The 17503-nt window shown below is 47.1% G+C and overlaps 1 protein-coding gene across 1 annotated transcript; it reads right to left on the reverse strand.

Moving 5' to 3' along the window:
- Nucleotides 1–3267: 3267 nt before the first annotated feature.
- On the reverse strand, nt 3268–17170 carry LOC103918351 (solute carrier family 22 member 2-like). The gene is made up of 11 exons (XM_009325659.1): nt 16760–17170; nt 15145–15248; nt 11729–11883; nt 10728–10896; nt 9779–9893; nt 9119–9225; nt 8738–8952; nt 6671–6779; nt 5824–5936; nt 4737–4836; nt 3268–3334 (listed from the first exon to the last, which is right to left on the reverse strand). Exons 1-11 carry the CDS (start codon nt 17168–17170, stop codon nt 3268–3270), a joined length of 1665 nt encoding a protein of 554 aa, XP_009323934.1.
- Between the last annotated feature and the right edge of the window lie 333 nt (nt 17171–17503).

Below are 17503 nucleotides of genomic sequence, written 5' to 3' on the forward strand. Positions count from 1 at the left end.
AAGATGATCAGAGGGCTGGAGCACCTCTCCTATGAAGAAAGGCTGAGAGAGTTGGGGTTGTTCAGCCTGGAGAAGAGAAAGCTCGGGGAAGACCTTATAGCCGCCTTCCAGTACCTAAAGAGGGCCTACAGGAAAGCTGGAGAGGGATTTTTTACAAGGGCATGTAGTGATAGGACAAGGGGTAATGACTCTAAACTGAAAGAGGGTAGATTTAGATTAGATATAAGGAAGAAATTCTTCACTATGAGGGTGGTGAGGCACTGGAACAGGTTGCCCAGAGAAGTTGTGGATGCCCCATCCCTGGAAGTGTTCAAGGCCAGGTTGGATGGGGCTTTGAGCAACCTGATCTAGTGGAAGGTGTCCCTGCCCATGGCAGAGGGGTTGGAACTAGATGATCTTTAAGGTCCCTTCCAGTCCAAACCATTCTATGATTCTATAAGTTATATCGGCATTTGCTTCTAGTAGCACCTTAATGAGCACAAAGGCAAATCTGCTTCATCGATTTCCTTGCTGGCGACCTTGGCAATTCATGTATTAATTCCTGGAGTTGGGAAGTCAATGAAACATGTCAAATCTGGTCCAGCTGCACATGGTTAATCTCAAAGTGCAGAGAGCTTGTGTGTCTTGTGCGCGTGGTAGGAGTGGATCTCCTCCAGGGTATGAGACAAGCTGTCTAACATCCTGCCTTAGATAAAACAAGTTTGCCAGCTTCCCTTCCTATTAATAGCAGCTGAAGCTTGTCTGCTTCTGGGGCTGCTGAGTGTAACCAGCTCAGTGGCAGGGCTGTCCCTGGAGCTTGGGAAAGAGCACTTCAGGGCCCAACCATTGGCTGGCTCAGGCAACCCAGGGAGCACCTGGACATAGCTGTGTCCAGGTTAATGAAAGTGAGACTGGCCTTTTAAGAAGACCCTGTCCCCTGCCCAACTACTTAAAACCACAGTATAAGGACTGTGCCTAAAGAGAAAATAAAAACTTCATGTTTCAGGGTATCCAAAACCCAACCTTCGGTCACTGGGTTTTGGAAAGAATTGCTCTTTACTTTTACAAAGTTTCTGGTGTTCTCCCTTGCATCATCTGATGGACTGCCTGGCTGCAGATGTGGTCCAGGGCGGCATTTTCTAAGCACTGCTCTTGTCCTCTGCTGTTGCTGTCAGCACCGACATCCAAACACCACCATGCCAGCATAGCTGCTATTTGGAGACTCCAGTGCTAATTTTATCCCATCAAACGTGGCCACAGGCTCTGTGGTGGATCAGAGACTCATTAAAGCTTATTGTTTGCAAGCTGTAATCTTAACATGGTTGTTTTGTCAAGGTGTTCTTGTGTGCGTGGGTTCATGAATTGGCAGAAAATCACATCCTACAGGCCAGTACAAATCTCATGCAGTTTCCAGATCCCCTGTTTATTGTGTGATCAAAACAATGCATGTGCTAGATTTTATTTGCAACTTGCTCCAATCCCATCCCTACTGTACGGCACTGTGTCATCCTACATTCTGTAAATGTTTTAAAATATGAAGAAATTGGGCCTTTTCCCAGAACTGGGACTGGTCACGAGACAAACCCAAATCCAGAGAATATCCACAAGTTGATGAATATGACGTGAATCACATGTTAAGTGCTTCCTAAGGGCTGTGGAGAGGAACCTTCAACCTTCAAAAGCACTAGAGCAGCGATTTTCCAGCATGTTATTGAGGGAGATCTACTTAGAAAGTCATACGCTTCTTTTGGCTTATCTTTCCCCCCTGTGTCAGTCCTTACGCATTGCAGCTGTTTTGGAGTTTGGTCAAGCAAAAAACCAAACTTATGGCATTAGAAAACAAACATGCATAAACACAAACATGAATATGCTTTAATATGCACAGTGTCCTGTTATTGTTCATGCCGCTCCCAGTGGGTGTCCATGAGGGGCCTTTCTTCCCCTGCCCTGTCACTGATCCCTAAGGATGATGTAGTTCCATGCAGCCCCCCATGTCATGAGGCTTCACTGCCTCCAACTCCTCTTCGCCTTCCTTTTCATTTTCCTGCTTGCCTAATATCCAGTCAAATTGTGGGATGCCAAAGCTTAAAAACCAGTCTGGGCTTAGAAGTACTTATTTTTTGTACTTTTTTCTCTGGAAGAAGGGGAGTAAACTGGGAGGGAAGAGGGGCTTCTGCATGCCCCAGGCTCCCGAAGTGGGCTCTGCAGTGGCAGTGCTTGCTGCTGGGCAGCAGGAGCTGTCTCATGAAGCTGACCTACTGGGCATCAGGAGCTATAGACCGACTGACAGTACCAAGATTTTGAGGGGTATAGTGGGAATTGTGACAGTAAATCAGTTACTGCCTACGTGCTCGCTTTCAAGCAGAATCAGGTGTAGCTTGGAGGAGGTGAGTTGGGCTCATGGATACACTCATGCTCACTATAGACATGAGCTGTGAGTGAGCAGCCCAAAGAGATTTTTAGTTTTATAACAAGCAGAAGAAAGTGTTCCTTCATGAATTTCCCGCTCACACCATATGAGTTGCTGCTACCGGATGCCCTGGGATGCCAGAAGCATGAATGTGTTCAGAAGGCAAATAGAAAAACTTGTGGAAGGACAGTCCACGAGAGACTGAAGCAGAAATGTGGGCAGACGACCTCTGGCTCGGGAAGTCCCCAAGCTGCAGACTGCTAGCAGCTGGGAGCGTGCAATGGGGAAGAGATCACCGCGTTGGCCTGGCTTGTCCCCTGCTTGTGAGGTCAAGGGCTGGGCTTGCTATGGCTGCTCTGCTGGCCCCCTTCTGCCTCGCTGCCCCAGTAAAGGCAGATCCGGGGCAAAACGGAGGTGCTGGAGTGCATCCAAAGAAGGGCAACAAAGCTGGTGAAGGGTCTAGGGCACAAGTCTTATGAGGAGCAGCTGAGGAACTGGGGTTGTGTGTCCCGGAGCAAAGGAGGCTCAGGGGAGACCTTATCGTGTTCTACAACTACCTGAAAGGAGGTTGTAGCGAGGTGGGTGTCGGTCTCCCAAGTAACAAGCAATAGGACAATAGAAAATGGCCTCAAGTTGCGCCAGGGGAGGTTTAGATTGGATATTAGGAAAAATTTCTCCACTGAAAGGGTTGTCAAGCATTGGAACAGGCTGCCCAGGAAAGTGGTTGAGTCACCATCCCTGGAGGTATTTAAAAGATGTATAGATGTAGTGCTTAGGCATATGATTTAGTGGTGGACTTGGCAGTGTTAGGTTAAGGGTTGGACTTGATGATCTTAAAGGTTTTTTCCAACCTAAACGATTCTATGATTCTATGCTTCTTACTTGGGGGCAGCTTCGGAAGCCAGAACGTGGAGATAAATTGCTTTTTCTTTGCTTCTCTCTTTCCTGTGGAAGGAAAGGGGAAAAGGCAGATGATGCTCCTGGTGGCTAGCAGCATGATCCACCAAATAATCCATACGCTTACATTAATTGAAAACTAGGTTTAGCGGATGTCTCATCACTGGCAATTTTTCAAATGAGGTTAGATTATTTTGAAGAGCAGTAGAATAAGGAGTAAATTGGAGACTTTCTGCGGCCTTGTTGCAGCTGTGCTGCTGTCTGGAAACCCTATCACAACAGCAGCATTAGTAACTTTAACTCTGGCATTTCCTACTGTAAAAACTGTTATTCTAGGTGATTTCTAAAGTAACATCTGGGTGTGTGGTTGCATGTATGGACTTCCTAAGTTTTCCTACAGGCAACCTCTCTATGCTCTACCTTGTGCTACGTTGCCATCCCTTTCTGGTCAGGCTGGGTCCTTTTCCTCCCACACCCAATTTTTTACCAGGCCAAGTGCCTTTTGGCTCCGCACCAGCTTCGGTAAATCCGAGTGGCTCCTTCAGTGCCTGTGGAGCTCTACCCTCACCCTGGGAGCTGCTCCAGCAGGTGTGAGCCGTGCCAGAAGGAGAAAGCACTGAAACCACAGGACATTCCCTGCATTGCTCCCCAAATTTAAAACCACACCTCAGCCAGCTTTGTCCCCATTGGGTGTGAGCATCTCTGGGGCCACCAGCGGTCCCCTCACTGGCACAGCTGTGTACAGGAGGTGAGACCGGGGTGGTGAGCACCTCTGGGCACATGCCGGGTGCAGCTGGCAGCCACAGACACTTAGATGGGACTGCTAAGTTTTCGGGAGGATGGTGTGACCGAGGGTTGTGTTCCCTGGCTTTACTTGCACAGATACGACAGCCAGCTCGCGTAGGGTTTCCATGCCATCAACCTGCTCTCCTTTCCCCAAGGAGCTGTGTCTTTGCCCCTCTGCCTCACCTTCCCTGGGCAGGTAGGATGGCTGAATAAGCTGCTGAAATCTCCTGCCGCTGTGCCAAGGTGCTCTCCTGCTCGAAAGCCACCTTCAGTGGCTGGCAGTGGCCAGCCATGGCAGGGAGGACATGTTTCCCCATGCTGACAGATGCTTCTCAAGGCAGAGCGGCTGTACACGCTGCCTAAGGAGTGACCAAAGCCCAGACCGATGCTTTTCAGATGGCCTGTGAAACTGCCCTCCACACCTTCTCTTACTGTCTGGCTCCCACATAAGGTATTAGTGGATTCTGGTCAGATCATACAGGAGAGCCCAGAGCCTGACATTGCTACCAGGGATGAGTTACCCACCAGCCATCCACTGTATTTATATGTCTACAACAAAACCCAACAGATCCTCGGAGATGTACAATGAATGGTTTTTTTTAGCAGATTTTGCAGATGTAAAGGAGGGTTGCTCTGCTCTGTGGGAGGATGCTTAATGCCATACCTGTGCAGATTTTCAGCATCTTCAATGGTCTCAGGCAGAGTCTTTCCCTTCATCTCAGGTAGGAGCAAAACCAAGCCGCCGTCGATTAAACCAATCACAGCTGCAAACACAGAACAAGGATGACAAAGGCAACGCAATGATCATGCCCGAGTTTTATTCCAAGTCACTAATTAATTCTTACTGAGACACAGCTGCCCCAATGATTGAATAAGGATTCCTCAAAGTGATAATAACACTTGGCTTTTTATCTATGTGATTCTCATTTTTCAAAGTAATTGCTGATGTTTCTGAGGTGCATCTGGGGCCTGGAAAGTCATCCTGGGCCATAGACCCAGACGTGGTCTGGCTCCCTTGCTTTGTGCACACAATACAAAGGAAACAAGGTTTTGGCTCTGGTTGTCCAGCTGGCATGGGATTGGGGTGACACTAGCTAGCTGTCATCCCCACTTTTGATCCCCACCAACAAAAGGTTGCTACCAGCCCACCTGGCCAATTTCACCTTCTGATTAGTTTTAGACCCTGCTATGACCATACTCAGGGCAGACGGTGCATGCAGGCACACTGATTTGAATATGTGCAGTAGCAGACATAAGCAGACATTCAAGGCAGCCCTTTTTTTAGGATAGCAGCCTTAACATTAGGGCTGACACGCTGCTTTGCCACCCTAAATTGCCATGGGATCCTTGACAGACTGGGCCCCCTGAGGGGCCAGCAAGAGGTGGAGTATGACTTTTGTGTAGGGAGACAAGAGGCCGGCCTGCTCGGACCTCAGGTCCTGTAACCACACCGCAGGTGAGAGGGGCAGAACCCAAAGACAATGCTCCCTTGGGAAGGGCTCAGCAGGAGGAAGTCAAAGCTTGAAAGAGCTGTCCCAAAAACATGGGGTCCCCTTCGCTGCAGAAAGGGCTAAGGGGTGACTTTGCTACAACTTCCAAACACCCAGATGAAACAGACTTACCAAGCTGTATCTTACATGTTCACACATGTATATACATCTCTCCTCCACATTTTTTTAAAGGCGGGAAATAGATCACCAAACTCATTCGTTTAGGCTGTGGCCAACCGACCCGTTTCGCAGCTCTCTTACCAAAGATGACCAGGGGCAGTTCGTGCCAGAGCTCCGCTAGTCTGTACACAAGGAAGGGCGTTATGATCCCACCAAGGTCACACATGGATGAGCAGACGAGGACTCCCAGGTTCCTGCAAAGCACGAGCACACACACGTGTGCACACACACACGTCACCTGGAGGTGCCTTGTCCAGCTCCGCACCCCAGCACCCTGGCAGGACCCACAAGGGTTTGCCCACCCCTGCTGCCGGGATGAGCAGGTCAGCACCCTGTCCAGTGGATTTGCAGCTGATGGGAGGAGGGATGGGCCATGAGCCTCGGGGAGAAAAAGACAGATAACACCCTGGAGCTTAGGAAGGGGCTTAGAAAGGCCTGGCCCCTATCGTGGTGAACATAATCAACAGAGAGCACAGGCAGAGCATTCTCTCGCGGAGAAATACCACAAGATGAAAAGGGTGAGGAGGAAGAGAGTTAGACAAGGCAAGACTCTAAGACTAGCTTTATATTGGAGGAGAGATGTTAATGAGCATTTGACTTCTGGTTCACTGAACTGCACTGGAAGGGGAGCCTGGAGGGTGTCTGGGAAGGTTTCTTGCACATCCCCTCAGAATCCTGCTGCCTCAGTGCTGGGCTCAGAAGTGGGGAAGCGGCTTTGGCCAGGGAAGGTGGTGGGTTTCTGCTGCACCACCCAGCAGCTCTCCTCTACCTTTGCAAAGTGTGTTTTATACACACAAACTCTATTTCCAGGGCAGTGCATGAGCCACAGGCTCCTCAGCTGCATCTGCAACCTTGGGCTGGCCTCTCGCAGTCTCTCCCAGAGAAACACCCAGCGCTTTTACTAGCTAATAGAAGATGGTGCACTTACCTGAGAAATGTTGGATACAGCTCAGGATTTACCAAGCAAATAATTTCATAGCACATGGTAATGCCCATCCTGCCCAAGCAAGCTGCAGTCATTTTAAGCCAATAAAGAGCTGGAAAGACATTGTGCACATTAAGGTTGGAATACAAAACTACGTTTTTTTCTGCTTTTGACATAAAACAGCATTAAAGATTTAATTTAAGGAAACACTAAGTTTGCTGTCATGAAAAGTCAAGAGGACAGCACATGATGGTGTTCTGTTTCACTCAATAAAGAATTTATAATGCAATTGTTTGTCATTCAAGTAAATAACCAAGACCTGAGACTTTGCTAGGTTGCTGTCACATAGAGGAGAAATCAATAATACAAAGTAGTTTGGGTTACCCAGTGCATTAACCAAAAGCTTATGCAAGACACCATTTCTTGCTTGCAATAAAACTAAACTGAGGGCAGCTGCCTTGTTTGGTAGTTGAAATCTGCTTATCAGCAAGATATTCTGTACTTTTGCAGAGAGGCTTCTGATGGCTTTCAGGCTGGAACAAGTTTGCATTGCCTCCCTGTCTCTCAGTGTGTGCTCTACAATTGCTGTCACACCTGGAGCTACAGATGTCTGCTGCAAATAAATGAATATCCCAGCCCTGCGTACAGAGCGAGCCCAGAACAACTCTGTGTGCCATGTGGACTTTTAGATCCCAAAGTGACCTTGGATCATGGCTTCAGACGTTTCAGCTATTAGCACACTCGGAACACTGAGTTTCTCCCTCATTTAGCCAGCTGAGGGACGGATCAAGCCCAGGGCAGTATTTTACTGACCCATAGCTGCCCATAAGCCCTGCCGGCAGAGGCTCTCCAGAGCTGAGACACCAGCCACTGCTGCATGTGGTTTGCAGCAATTGCAGCTGCGGGAGTCCAGGGCCATCCCTGCCTCCCCGTCGGGGCTCTGCCTGCCCCACCGCCCCCGCAGAGCCTGCCTGGGTGAAAAACAAGCCTTTTCTGGAGGATTGGACTTTGGGCTATGGCATTTGAAGGTGGCTCAGCCCGGGGCTGGTGATGCTGGTGTGGGCAAGAGGCAAAGGCTGGGGTCTCTGCTGGCGGTTGCTGCCACCAAGCCCAGCAGGGTATTAAACCATGGGCTGAGCCAGGTTGGCAGCAGCGTCTTCACCGGCCGTACCTGTCCCCAGTGCAAGGCGCTCACCTGGGCGCTGCTGCTCCCCATGCCCTGGCACAGTCAGCAGCTGCGGGACTGCAGGACTCTCACCCCTGCACTCCCCCAGCAAAGCCCAGCGGTCCCTCGCGTAGCCCCTGCATTCCCCAGTTGCTTGTTAAAATGAGTTTCCATTATCTGGACACTTTGGGTTTTTTGCCTATGACATTTTCCTGTAACATTTTGTGGTTTTGTCCTTGTCCCCCGTGAACTGATAGTTGTTTGGCACTGTTGTGTCTGTGGTTTCAGTCTAGTTGTATTCCATAAAGAAAAAGGAAAGATGTTTCATTTGGTGGCCCTTAAGGGACACATCGCTCTGAGACTATGGCCTTGGAGTGAACGCTTAGCTAAATAAAAGCCAAGTGCCTGTCACCATGGTTGCTCAACATCCTACATTCGTGGCAGCAGCACTGTTGATGGCAGAAAGCACTTACTGTACCCAGATGGTGTTTAATTGTGTGCATGTGCCCGTACACTTTTCCTTTTTAGAAACAGGAAAACATGGGGATTAGAAACAAAAAACATGGGGATTTTTGGATGAAAACCCTCAATTGTGCATTCAAATCCAAATTTTCAGCCAGACAAAAGTTGTGGACTTAACATGGCATACTTCATGATCTAGCACCTGCAGACTTGCCATCTGATTTGATGCCATTTTGGAAATTTAATTCACCCCGTTTCTCCAGCCTCTTATTAGCTGGTATAAATGCTGATGGTGGGACATACGTTAGCTTTTACGGTATTGGTCTTCATTGGATCACAATACTGACATGGGCCAGGTTAGGAAGGATTGTTTTCTATTTTCCAGGGCAATAACCAAGAGACAGGGAAAGAATTCATTGACAGAGGAGGTTTGCATGACTCACTGTCTGGGACTAATGCTGTAACGAGGCAGGCACCACCTGCCATCACGTTTGCCGCAGCCCAGGGGTAGCGACGGCCAATGCGATCCAGTGTTAGCATGAGGATGATGGCAGCTGGGAACTCGACGAGAGCAGAATAGAGGAAATCCAGATACATGTTCCCAGCGGCTATTCCCATGTGCATGATGAGCCCCTGGTAGAGGACAGAGCTCGTGAACCTGGGCAGAGAAGAGGGTGCAAATGAAGCCAAACCCTTTGGGAGAGAGTTTATGCAAAGAACTGAGATTTGCAGCTGGTAGGGAGCAAACCAGACTTAAATCAATGATGACGATTTAGGGCACTGAATCACACACCTCCATTTGGGCTGCAAAAACCTTCCCTTACCAACTGTACATCAAAATAAACGTGTGTTTTCTGATCTGAGGTGTCCTGACCAGGTCTAGAAATGAAGGTTTCGGCTTTTCTCCGTCTTCATCTTCGGAGTTGAGATTCTGGGAGCACAAGCAACAGGACAAGAGATTACAGTGGGCAGGGGAGAGTGTGATGAACACTGCAATGAATATTTTCCTCTGGATTAATGGGAGGATGAGGGTTTTCATTTGCCAGTTAAGTAACTGAGGGCAAAATAACTTCTCCAGAGTGTTTTGGGGAAAGGAAACATGAAAATTTATAGACAGTCTTCATATCTGTGTAGCCACATGTATAAGGTTGTTGCACGACACGAAGCAACATTTAAAAAAATTAATGCATAAGGATGTTCTGGAATTTTAAGTCATGAGATTTGGCGAGTTTACTGTTGATTGATACTACTTAAAGGAAGAATTTTTCTTGTCTGCTGGCTATTTTTGCAAGCCTTTTTTCCCAAGTATGCTCTGCGAGGGTCCTAGGCAGTCAAAGAGAAGAAAACTCACTTGCCTATGCCTTAGGGAACTGCAGTGCTTTTGGTCGCCAAGCTGCTCCCTACTTTAAACCCAAACCGATCCTAAACTCATAACATTATTTGCCTTGAGGTTTGCATATATGCAGCAAATGCAGTGCAGTCACCTGGAAAGAGAGAGGTAGCTTCTTCTTATTTCCCTTGGCGATGTGCTTAATAACTTCCATAGCTTTGTCATTTTGCTTTTGAGCTATGAGCCACCTGGGAGACTCAGGCAGACACCTGCAACACATATAAGCGTGACAGCTACGGGGAAGGAGAATGCACATTACTGGTACACAGAAAATGAAAATGGAACTGAATTTCTCAGGCTATGATCCTACGGTGTATTGAATATCCATGGGCAGTATTGAACTCAGTGGTAGCTGTGTCTGTCAGTGATTGCACTCTGATTTGTGCTCCACTTGAATGACAATATAGCCAGATTTTTTTTTTTTTAAAAGGATAAAACCAGTTTATTATGGTTTGGAAACATTAGTCTGAGATAAATTCTGTTGACAAGTTTTAGAAATGCCTAATGGTTTGTGGATATAAAAGAGAACAGCTGTAAACCTGATCCTTCAGCTTCTCCATGTTAAAAATAAACTTTCAAAAAAACCCAAACAAAAACATCCTCCCAAATCTGTTCCCTGATCTGGTTATGGAATTTTCTAAGGAGCATTTTCACTCAATTTTTTTGCAAATAGTCAACAAAAGTCTGTTGATTGCATTTTAAAAAAAAGTGATTTTAATCAATGTTTAGAAAAACTCACTTCTCACAGTAGCTCAAGTACTGTTCAAGAAATAACGACTTATTAGTTTGTGATGGGTGGCAAGGACTCCAAACACAGAAGCGTTATGACATGTTGCAGGTAGTCCCTTGCTCTTAGGTGATTCAGACTAAAGCCCTGGGCAGGGGGAACAGAATAACAGAAAAATGCCAGATCTGATCTGATGTCGTCTTAGTAATCCTACGTGTAACGCTATGGCCGATCCCTACAGAGAAGCCTCGACTCCCAGTTACAGTCCCCTGTTTCTGGCTCGGCGTTGCTGGGAGCTGTAACAGCGGGCACTTACCAATAGTAGAGCAGGAAGAAGAAATTGGGCAGTGTGACTGTGAGCTGGAGCCACCTCCAGTGCGGCAGCGCATAAGCCAGGGCAGTGAGGATGATGAGTCCCAGGCTGAAGGCAGCCTGGTAAATGATGCACGCTGCCCTCCGATAGTTTAAGCCAACAAATTCTGCAACTGCAAGGACAAGTTGTATGAGGCACAGAGAAAATACATTGGTTTGGAGAGCCGGGGTGACTCCAAAGCTCCTGCCAGCTAAAACCACGTGAAGCCCCTGTGCTTAGCCGTGCCCTCGCAGCACGGTGTGCGGGCGTGGGTTTGGATGGGAAAGCAGAGCAGGTCTGGGTCCCTGGTGTAGAGCACAGGACAAGTCCTGACCCTTCCTCCTGTGCCAGTCAGCTGGGGACTTTGCCCCTGCCTTCGAGGGTCAGGCCCTCACCCATCAACACGGGGTAAAAGTTGCATTCTTCCTCCTGCTCCTTCTAGCTAAAAACTATATGGGAAAATAAAATAGACAGCTGGCACTCGCTTGCCTCCATCTCCCTCCTCCCGTATGGCTTGGGAACAGAGCCTCCCCCCCGCCAAGGACGTGAAACAGCACAGCAAAAAGTGTTTTGGCACCAACGCTGTGAAACACAAATGTTATCTCTCACAGCACCACTTGCTGCCTTTCCCGGAAAAGTGTCATACATCTTTGCAGCATTTTCAATTAGTTCTTGTCTCTAGACCTTGTCCTTCATTTTGGCACGTGCCTCTCCAGGTATGAACGCTCCCTAGTTTTCAGAGCTGCCTCCTAATTATTCCATTTATGTCTACGAGCTGGTGCAAGATTGGGTCATAAACACCTGCATTTAAGCAAAGAGGTGCAGTTTGGCAGTAAATAGAACAGTGTCGCTGTCTGCTTTTGTTACACATGGTTCCTTAAAAATCAGATGGCACCAACAGGGGTCAGCCCTGCTGCTAAACAGGGGGTTCCTGCCCAGAAAGTGTAATTGCAAGCTGCCGTAACTGAGGACATAGCCTGTCAGCCAGCCCCCCTTGCTGACTAGTCCCTGTATCAGGCGGAAGATGACTGTCCAGGTGTAGCTTGGTGCAAAGGCCATGAGAACCCCCGAGGCTGAATTGAGGAAGACTGTGACCAGGAGGCAGAGTTTGCGGCCAAACCTGCAAAGGGAAAGAAGAAAAGAGAAGAAACAGGTTCAGCTGCTGGCAGGGTAGGGTGACAAGCCAAAGGGTTTGAAGAGGCTGAAGATGGTCCCCCTCTTCTCTGTTCATTTTGGGTAGGAGTCTGCATCTGCTCTTCCCTTTGCAGCATTTTTCATCTTGATGGAAGCTCAGGGGACTCCCCAGTCCTGTGTTTTCAGGTAGTCGTTCACTTCTGGTTAATGACTTAGCTAGTGAGTTCAAATGCTCTGGTGTGGCTCTTCAGCCCGTCTTTCAGAGCTGCAATAGCGTTTTAATGGGGATCTTGTTTGATAACTGTGATTGTTACCTATTTTCTCATCAACCTTGGCTGACTATTGAGCGCTTCTTGAAGAGGATCTTGTACGTCCCTGTTATTTGTCATTCCCTGTATCACCATGACTCACTGATAGTCAGAAATAAATTGTTTCCAAAAGAAACAAGCTTACTGGAACACTGGAAAGGCATTTGTTTTCTGTCTGACAGAGATATATATTCAATTAGAAGTACGATTTATAAAACCCATTAAATTAGTTAATGTCCACTAACAAAAATAGCATGATAATAAATGCCAGCCAAAATAAATGTCTTCTGTTCTCCACAATAACATCAGCAGATCCCATCGCTCAGACTGTCCTCCTGTCATGAGCCTGACATACAGACATTTTTGACTTGCCTTAAAGGCCAGCCCAAGAAAGCCTCATCAGACCATGAGAGGAGCCCTCTCCTTCGAAGGCCCTTTCTCAGTGCCCCAGCTCTGAGTGGCACAGGTGCAAGTGCTGCATGTTAGCACTGACCGTGGGAGCTCTCTAGAGACACAGGGGTGCCATTTCCAAGACACCTATGACTCCTGAATGTCAAAGTCAGCGCCTGGATGTGTGCCCAGAGACCAATCAAGTAAATGAGTAGGGCTAATCCCTCAGAGAGAAGCACATTTGGAAAGAGCTTATGAAACCTCCCCTGAAGCACCTGAAACATTTGCAGGAGTTGTCCCAAGTACAGTGGGTTGCAGCAATCTAATGCAGGGGAAAACTAGCACTCTAGCTGCACTCAGGCTGTCTGACAAGAAGAGGATAGATATCTCAAATCCAGGAAACACAGAATTCATGGGCCTTTTTCCCATTCCCTCTACTAAATTTGAGACTTCTGCCTTTGTTTTTGCCCTCAGCACAACACTCTCTGGGTATGGGGTTTTGTATTGCTCTCAGGTGCTTGCAGTGCAGGGACCGCGGTGAACTGGGGCAGGATGGCAGTGAGCAGAGCAGTAGAAAGCCCCTCGATGCTACGACATGCATGTGCTTCATCTTAGCAACAATGATATCCTCCTCCCTCATGTCTTTTCATGCTTTTGCTTGATAATAAACCTTGGTAAAAAGATCCTTCAGTATTTTGACAGAGAGCGAGCATTGCAGATATAAATGGCTGTGGGTTTGGGAGCTCTGGTTTCTATTGGCTCACATAGCCATACGCTGTCAAGAAATGCCTTTGCTAGTGAACATGATTGCTTAATTCATCTCTGTGCTGAAAAGGTGATCTCGAGAGTGGCGCCCCTGATAGTTGCAGGATCTGCTCGCTGCTGTTTCATGTCCCGTCATGCCTGGATGAGCGGTTGCTACATATCCCCTCCTTTGCTCCCATAAGCTGTGCATCATTATCTAAGTGTCCGTTCTGGGGAAAAGGATGGAATACTTTCAAATTCACTAGAAGATTGGCCAGAAAACAAGAATTTGTGTTTAAAGGAAAGAGAGGATGGAGAGGCTGACATATGTTTCCGATGCAAAAAAGAAACCAAGATCTTTCAAAATACATGTGAAGAAAAGCAAAAATTGGCATAAGCATGTTAACCTTTGTCCTTCAAATTAGACAGGGGAGTCCAGCCCAGGACTGAAGACTGGATGTAAGATCTTTGTGGTATTGCTGTAACCATTTGATGTCTTTCACCTGAGAGAGCTTTTTGCCAAAATTGTAGCCGCACACACGATGTGGCCAGAAAGAGTTACTTTGATAAATCACTGTCTTCTGATGAAAAATTTGTTTAAGCAGAAAGCTTAAAAAAAACATGGTCTGGTTTACTGGCAGTAAGATAATGATTTACTGAGGGCTGGAAAGCGGTCTGTCCAATCCATGCATAGGTGGGCTTCTTCACAAGCAGATTTGTCTGTGTGGAGGGACAGGTTGGGGTTAGCTAGGACTGTGGTAGCCACTTTCCCCACAAAGGTGGTGGGCACAACCTAACCGATGAAGTGTTTGCCTGCAGTGAAACATGGGAGCAGGGACCAGCGAGACAAACACAGTCCCATCCTTATTTTGTGACACTGCAGAAGTACCATGGGGACAGCTGTGCCCCTTCCCGTGGACCTTCCCCCATGGAGGAGAGGGAAAGTGAAAAGAACGGAACAGTGGCAATATCTGTACAACAGAGATGATTTTGGGGCCTGATCAGCATGGGAGGAAAAGGCTATTGCTCATTGTGCTCTCCTATGTTCTGAGAATACAAAGAAAAAAAACATTTCTCCAAGAGAGACTGACTCTACAGAAGGATTGTTCATCCCGGGTTACCTTCACCTCTTCAAATTCCAGTCTCAGCCTCTCTTGCCATTTTGCTGAAAAATTTGGTAAACATGCACAAGAAGGTTAGCTACAAAGCATTAAATTTGTTCAGAGTCTAACCTAAAAAAAACCCCACTGGGCAAATATATGGCACAATGACATTTGTGATGGAAAAGAGGAGATGAGGGATAATAAGGTCTAGATCTGGCTACATACAGGGCCAACTGAGAAAAAGGGAGACCAAAGCAAATTTAGGAAGGAGCAACTTCTTCTATTTCTGTATCTGAGAAAAACTCTCCTATTTTGAAACTGATTTATGGGCATCTGGATACTGTTAAAATTAATGTGAAACAAATTTATCACAAAGATGGACAAATAGTTCTTGGTGCGTGAGTTAAAATTTCATCTCAAACTCTGACCTCGCATTGCAGTTTGCCACTGTGAAAGAAAACAAAACCTCTTCACTTGCAAATGTGCGATTTCCCCATGGAGCCACTGAGAGGTCACAACAGCCTTTGAAAGTAGGGGCTTAGGAACCACCATCCACCCCTTTGTAAGTGACACACGGGCCTTTTGAATCAGGTTTTAATTGCCTTCATTTTCTCTTTGAATCATGAATGTTGTTCAGCAACGTGCAGAAAGCAGATAGCCAGAGGAAACAGTTCATCTCACTCCTGTCTACATACTACCTACCTGTCTGCTATGTAGCCAATGCTCATGGAGCCAATAAAAAACCCAGCGTTCACACACGACTGGAAGAGGTCCAGCTTCCAGGAGTCCTCACACACCAGGTTAAACTGCAAGGACAATCAGTTAGAAGCACAGGAACATTCAATGCAAACCATGGCTGTTCAAGGAGGAAGGAAACCAATGACACACAACTAGAAAACAGGCTCCAGAAAAGAAACCCTCTAATCTCTTAAACTGACATCGGCAATACATCTTGTCCGGATTTTCCCAAACTTTGTGGAAAAGTTACACCCTGGAAAATGATTGCACAATGACACATGAGAGTGGGAAAGGGAGAGAAACTTTGAACGAACAAATTAAAAAGTTCAGAAAAATCTCACCCTCTCCTCCCCACCTATTGGTTTGAAATTTGGAGGACACTTGGAGCATTACTTCCTTCCCAGATGCCAAGGCCTGTCTCTAACCGTGTATTATCTCGCTGCGTGAAAGCAGTGCTGGGCGTGAGAGGCAGTGGGGCTGCCATGAGCCCTGCCGGAGGGGAGCCAAGAGATGGCTGTCCTGCTCCTCATTAAGACTGGCAAAACGCCCAGGATTTAGTTGACTTTTCTCTGCAGTGAACCAGTACTCTGTAACTTGCTTTTGATTTACAATTAACAGGTTACCCACCCGCACCCAGCGAGGGGAGGAGGGCAAACTGGTGTTAACTTCTCTACAGCTGGAAATATTCATTCAGGTGTAACTAGACTGCAGCCCAGAAAGAAGCATGAATGTCTTTGGCTGCTTATTTAATCTCTTTCTAACCTGGACAAGTTTGCTGGGGCCGTACCAAACAGCTTAGATTGGTTTCCCTGGCTCGACTAATGCGGAGGATGGCTGGGAGTGCTCTTCTCTGCCCCAACCCATCTGTCCCAAGGGAAAGTGAGGTGGAGTTGCTTTGTAATGGTGACGATAGCAAAGCAAGGGAATATGAATACCCTGCCCAAGGAAGCTGTGAAGTATCCAGCATCGCAGTTTTTTAAGAACAGGTTACAGAAACATCTGCTAGGCATGGTTTAGGTATAGTTAATACAGATTTGGGACTGGAGGAGAAGTAGAAGAGAGGGTCTCTTGAGGCCCTTCCTATGCTTCAGGTCTCTGCATGGCTTTTAGACTGTTAGTACTGGTCTACACAGTTTTTCACTTTCTAAACTACCTGTTCTAGATAGTGTAAGTTGGAAGAAAAGAATGCTGCTGTTGCTAACTCATTATCTGACAAATTTAGCCCCATCTTCTACTTCTTGTTCATTGTACGTGATTATCTGTTTGGATTATCACTCAAATGTGCAGTTCCTCAGTTTGGGCTACGGGGTGCTGTTTGGTGACTGAAATACTGAATTATGAGAATAGCCGTTTTCTGATTGATGACAAGCTTGCAGTGTTATCCTCCCAGGAAAAGCAATCATTTCCCATTATTTATCCGTACAAATCTTTGCTCTAAGTCCCTAGCAAGTTCTGATATTCACTATTTATTAGCAGTCAGGCTCAGGCTATGCACAAAAAGCAAACTTCACCAATCCAGCATCCTTTAGCTTCAATGTGTGCAGGCAAAAGTGATTTTGCTGGACAAACTGTGTCTTACCTCAGTCACAAGAGAGGTCCCCGGGGAGTCGTAGACCCAGCCATCCCGGCAGGGACCAAGGGGGACGGTGCTCCGGTTGGCCACAAGGCTGCCGAGGGGGTCGGTGCAGCTGATGTCCGTCGTGTTCCAGTCCACCTCGTACCTCCTGCAGCGGCTGCCGAAACTGGCCCCATGGCCGCCCCACTCAGGAACCGTGTGATTCAGCTGCTCCTCCAGGCTCCAGCCACACCGCTGGCTCAGCTCAGCCATGCCGGGGCTGTGGCAATGGTGCTCGGGGGTAAATCCTAGGAAAAAAATCCCCACATAAATGGGAGTGAAGGTAACAGAAAGCAGGCATAAGAAAAAGAGGGCTTGTTTCTGAAAGAAGTCAAATTCTCCGATCTGCTCTAAAATGTCATCCAAGGTTGGCATCTTTGTATGTTGCAACTCATTAAAATATCTAACTCAGCTGCTTTCCAGGGCTTTGCCCTTCACTGCATGCTTAAATAAGAGCCAAAGTGTTTGCTCAAAACTCACAAACAAATAATTAATTAACTTTGTCAATTGTCAAGCCATGCATCACAACCTTTGTTTCTCAAACGCCATTTCTAAACAAACTTTGGCTCTCTTGTTTTGGCCTCTGTTGTTATTTTGTTTTGTATATGACACCCTTGAAATACAGGAGCTAATGTCTTAGATTATGACCCTTTCAGTCTGTCACTGAGAGTCTGTCAGTGCACAGTATGGGGTAGGCAATAATTCCTC

The sequence above is a fragment of the Pygoscelis adeliae genome, unplaced genomic scaffold (genome assembly GCF_000699105.1).
Source record: "Pygoscelis adeliae isolate BGI_AS28 unplaced genomic scaffold, ASM69910v1 Scaffold300, whole genome shotgun sequence".
Taxonomy (NCBI): domain Eukaryota; kingdom Metazoa; phylum Chordata; class Aves; order Sphenisciformes; family Spheniscidae; genus Pygoscelis; species Pygoscelis adeliae.